At 43.4% G+C, this 3,656-nt stretch overlaps 1 protein-coding gene across 3 annotated transcripts in view; it reads left to right on the forward strand.

Annotated features, from left to right (window-relative positions):
* The window catches only part of FAM193A (family with sequence similarity 193 member A), a 155,060-nt gene that overhangs the window by 141,080 nt on the left and 10,324 nt on the right, over positions 1-3,656 (forward strand). For all 3 annotated transcript variants that reach the window (XM_019526283.1, XM_019526284.1, XM_019526285.1), the window contains one exon: positions 761-842. In XM_019526283.1, coding sequence (XP_019381828.1) covers positions 761-842 — 82 coding nt within the window. The remainder of the gene's footprint in view (positions 1-760; positions 843-3,656) is intronic.

The following is a 3,656-nucleotide window of genomic DNA, read 5'->3' on the forward strand; positions in this document are numbered from 1 at the left end:
CTCCCTGCAGCGGCGAGTGGGGACTGCCCAAATCTCTGAAGCTCTCCGAATCTTTTCCAAATTGATTCGGAGAGCTTCGAATCAATTTGGACCTTTTTATTGGCCTCCCGATTCGATTTCAGATTCGGAGATTCAGCTGCCGAATCGGGCCAAATCTCTTCTGAACCTTTGCACAGCCTTAGTGAAAATCCATGTGATCCTCAGCCTAGCTAGTCTGGTTGTGAGTCTGTTGTGGGCCTGGCAGCACTCGTCATAAGGCAGTAGTCACAATTTTAGATGAGCCAGTTCTTGAAATGGTTTTAAATGTAAATTCAATGAAGGTGATAACCAAAGCTCTTTTTTGGGGTATAGATGTGTTGGAGGTAATGAGGCTGACAAACTTGAGACAGACAATTATTGTTTACTTTGTTCTTCAGTTTCCTACCCCACTGTGTAATTTGAATTCTCTCGTGTGGTTCATTCTTACGGAATATTTTGTAATGAATGTGAAGAATATGAACTGCTCATTCCTTTTGACTCTGACTACTCATATTTCTAATTTAGACTTGCTTCCAGTGTAACCCTTCAAAATGTGAACAGATATAACCAGGATATATTATGTGTGGTTTTCAGTTTAATGTACAAAATACCTGCACTTGCCAAGGTGAAAGTGTTCCTTTAGGATTTCATTCAGTTCAGTGAGACCTGAGGGGTTTTTTTCTGCTTTTCTACAGCAAAATAGTCACTGAAAACTAATTTGATTCATCTTTCCCTGTTATAGATGATGTGTTTCTGCCCAAAGATATTGATCTAGACAGTGTGGAAATGGATGAGACAGAGCGAGAAGTGGAGTATTTTAAAAGGTAAGTGTTGTGAACCTGTGTGAACCCCTGTAGTAATGCTTAATGAATGCAACCAAGATCTGCAATTCCTCTTACCATGCAAGACAAACATATTATATTGTTAGTCACTGCTGGTAACTATCTGTTTTTTATAATAAGTATCACAGCTATAGATTTTTGGGATAGACAGGATAGTCTTGAAGTCCCAAATACAGAAACAAGAGCCAGAATCCCGTCTCCTCTCTCAAAATCTAATCTAAGCTCTGCAGCTCCAGCTTCCTTTCAGCCAAACTGGGTTAGTATCATTTGTCTGTCACTACACCCTGGGTTTAAGAACACAGAAGTCCTTAGAAATAATTTTAGATGTGACAAATAACATTTAAGGTGTGAAGTTCTACATTACATTGTAGTGTCCTTAAAGTGAGTTGTTTGGAGAGGTCTTACAGGCTTGCCCCGATGGCAGCTTTTGGCAGAGTAAATTTTATAATCCAAAACAATGAATGTAGATTAAACACATTTTTTGCCACATTTCCAAGGAATGAAACAAACTGCAGTTTTATAATTGTGTGAATTTTTTACTTTTTTGCATTCAGGTCACTTGTTACTCTTTAAACGTCATGTTATTACCACTTTTACTTGAATCCAAGACGATCCTGAATTTAGGACAATGCCCCCGATGATTAGATTTTGTAGATGGAAAATGTATAGATTTGTTATAATGCTCCATGTATAGAATCTAATTATTGGAGGGTCACCTTTTTAGTTAATCCCACCTGCTGCTGCACAAGGGGGTGGGGCGGGTGGTATCATAGAATCACTGAGTCGGGAGGGACCTGGACAGATCATCTAGTCAGACCCCCTGCCATGGGCAGGAAGGAGCACTGGGGGTGCCAGGGGTCACAAGACCCCAGCCAGGTGCCTATCCAGTCTCCTCTTGAAGATCTCCAGGGAAGGTGAGAGCACCACCTCTCCGGGAAGCCTATTCCAGGCTCTGGCCACCCTTACAGTGAAGTAGTTCTTCCTAATATCGAACCTAAACCTATTCTCCCTCAGCTTGTGGCCATTGTTCCTGGTGACCCCAAGGGGGGCCCTGGTGAACAGACTTTCCTCAAGTCCCTGCTGGTGGCCCCTGATAAGGTTGTGGGCAGCCACAAGATCCCCCCACTCAGTCTCCTCATAGGGCGGAGACTGAAGAGATTCAGGTCCCTCAGCCTCTCCTCATAGGGCTGGCCACGGAGGCTCCCAACCATGCGACTGGGCCCTCCTCTGGACCCTCTCCAGGTTTTCCACGTCCTTCTTGAAGTGCAGCGCCTCCTGCAGCCTCAAGTAGCTTGCCTCCTGCTTGTGCCTGTGGACTTGCCACCTCTACCCCCTACTTAGTACCCCCTTCCCCTGTGGCCTCAGGTCCTTTCTTCCCCCTCTGCTTCTGCTCCCTGCTTCCTCTCCCCCTGCCCTTACCCCTTGCTCTGTCCTGGCAGGGTCCATCCCTGTCCTAGTCTGGGGCACGGAGCATGGCTCCACCCCTATAGCAGCCATTTGGGCAGCACACTGCTGCTGTGGGCTGGGCTGGAGCTTTGCTTAGTGCCCCAGTCTACAGCATGGACAGAGCCAGCCAGTGTGGTGCAAAGGTAAGGGGCAGAGCAAGGAGAAGAAGCAGGGAGCAGAGGCTGTGCTGCAGGGGAGAAGGTTGGAGGAAGGTAGGGAGAAGAGGCTGTGGAGTGCAGAAGTGGAGGAAGAGGGCAGGCAGCAGCTGTAGCTATGGCCCTGACTCTGGGTTGGGACTGGAGCTTGAGCCACACAACCCCACCCTAGTACTTGTTTCGAAGATAAGGGACTTTTTCTGGATGTGGTGATGGAGCTGACATTTGAAATGGAGTAAATACAGTAGTTGTCTCTACTAATTTCCCTATATGTGAGCACAGGCAGTTCATGTTTGTAATATCTGAGATAGCACAAACTCTCTAGTCAAAAAACTCTCCATGTGGATATTTTGTAGTGGTTCTTTGTGATCTTGGTTAGGGACATATGTAGCCTGACAGTTTGTTTTTTTCCAGAAATCTTTTGTGTAATATGTTGAAAAGTCATCATTTGTTGCCTGAGGTCTGTGATTACCCTTCATGTTCAGACAGCGCTTGGAAATTCCATTTTGCCAAAAACTTAACTTTATAAAAGAATGTGCTAAATGAACTATTTTAAGTCAGGTTACCTTTTTGAAGTGTAAACATGCATCAGATGAGTATTCTTTCTTGCTAAACTTGTACAGCTTTATAAGAGGCTAGTTACTTGAGAAACAGAGCATCATACAGGCACTTATATGACCACAAGTTTTGGTAAGAGTCTTTCATTTGTGCTATATCAAGTTTTGGGTGGCTCATTAGACTTTTTCTATATAAAGTTCAGTAGGGTTAACTTGTGGTTAATAACCAATTTTGGAGGCCAGCATTTTCAAAAATGACTTAAGTCATTCAGGCGCTACTGACATTTTTTTGAAGTGGTTAGAAAATAGCCCTAAAATAGTTTTATGTAAAATGTATGTGGCCTGCTCCAAAAAGTGGTGGTAGTGTGGTGCAACCACTTTAGTACACATTTAATTTGATCATCAGTTCTTTTTAGGCCTTGAGTATTGCAGCCATCCCAAAACTCAGGCCAAAAGATCCTTTATCCCAGTGGTCAGCCACTTAATGGGTTTTGGTGAGCTGTTGAGGACTGCCCATGCAAAATCTTTCAGGAGATACCATTTTAACAAATTAAAGATAAACAATACTAAACATCAAACATCTATTGTAACGCGTTTAAATTTTATTTTTAAAAAATGTTTTTGTCTTGATTTAGTTT

The sequence above is a fragment of the Gavialis gangeticus genome, unplaced genomic scaffold, assembly GCF_001723915.1.
Source record: "Gavialis gangeticus isolate Ggan-Ray unplaced genomic scaffold, GavGan_comp1, whole genome shotgun sequence".
Lineage (NCBI taxonomy): Eukaryota > Metazoa > Chordata > Crocodylia > Gavialidae > Gavialis > Gavialis gangeticus.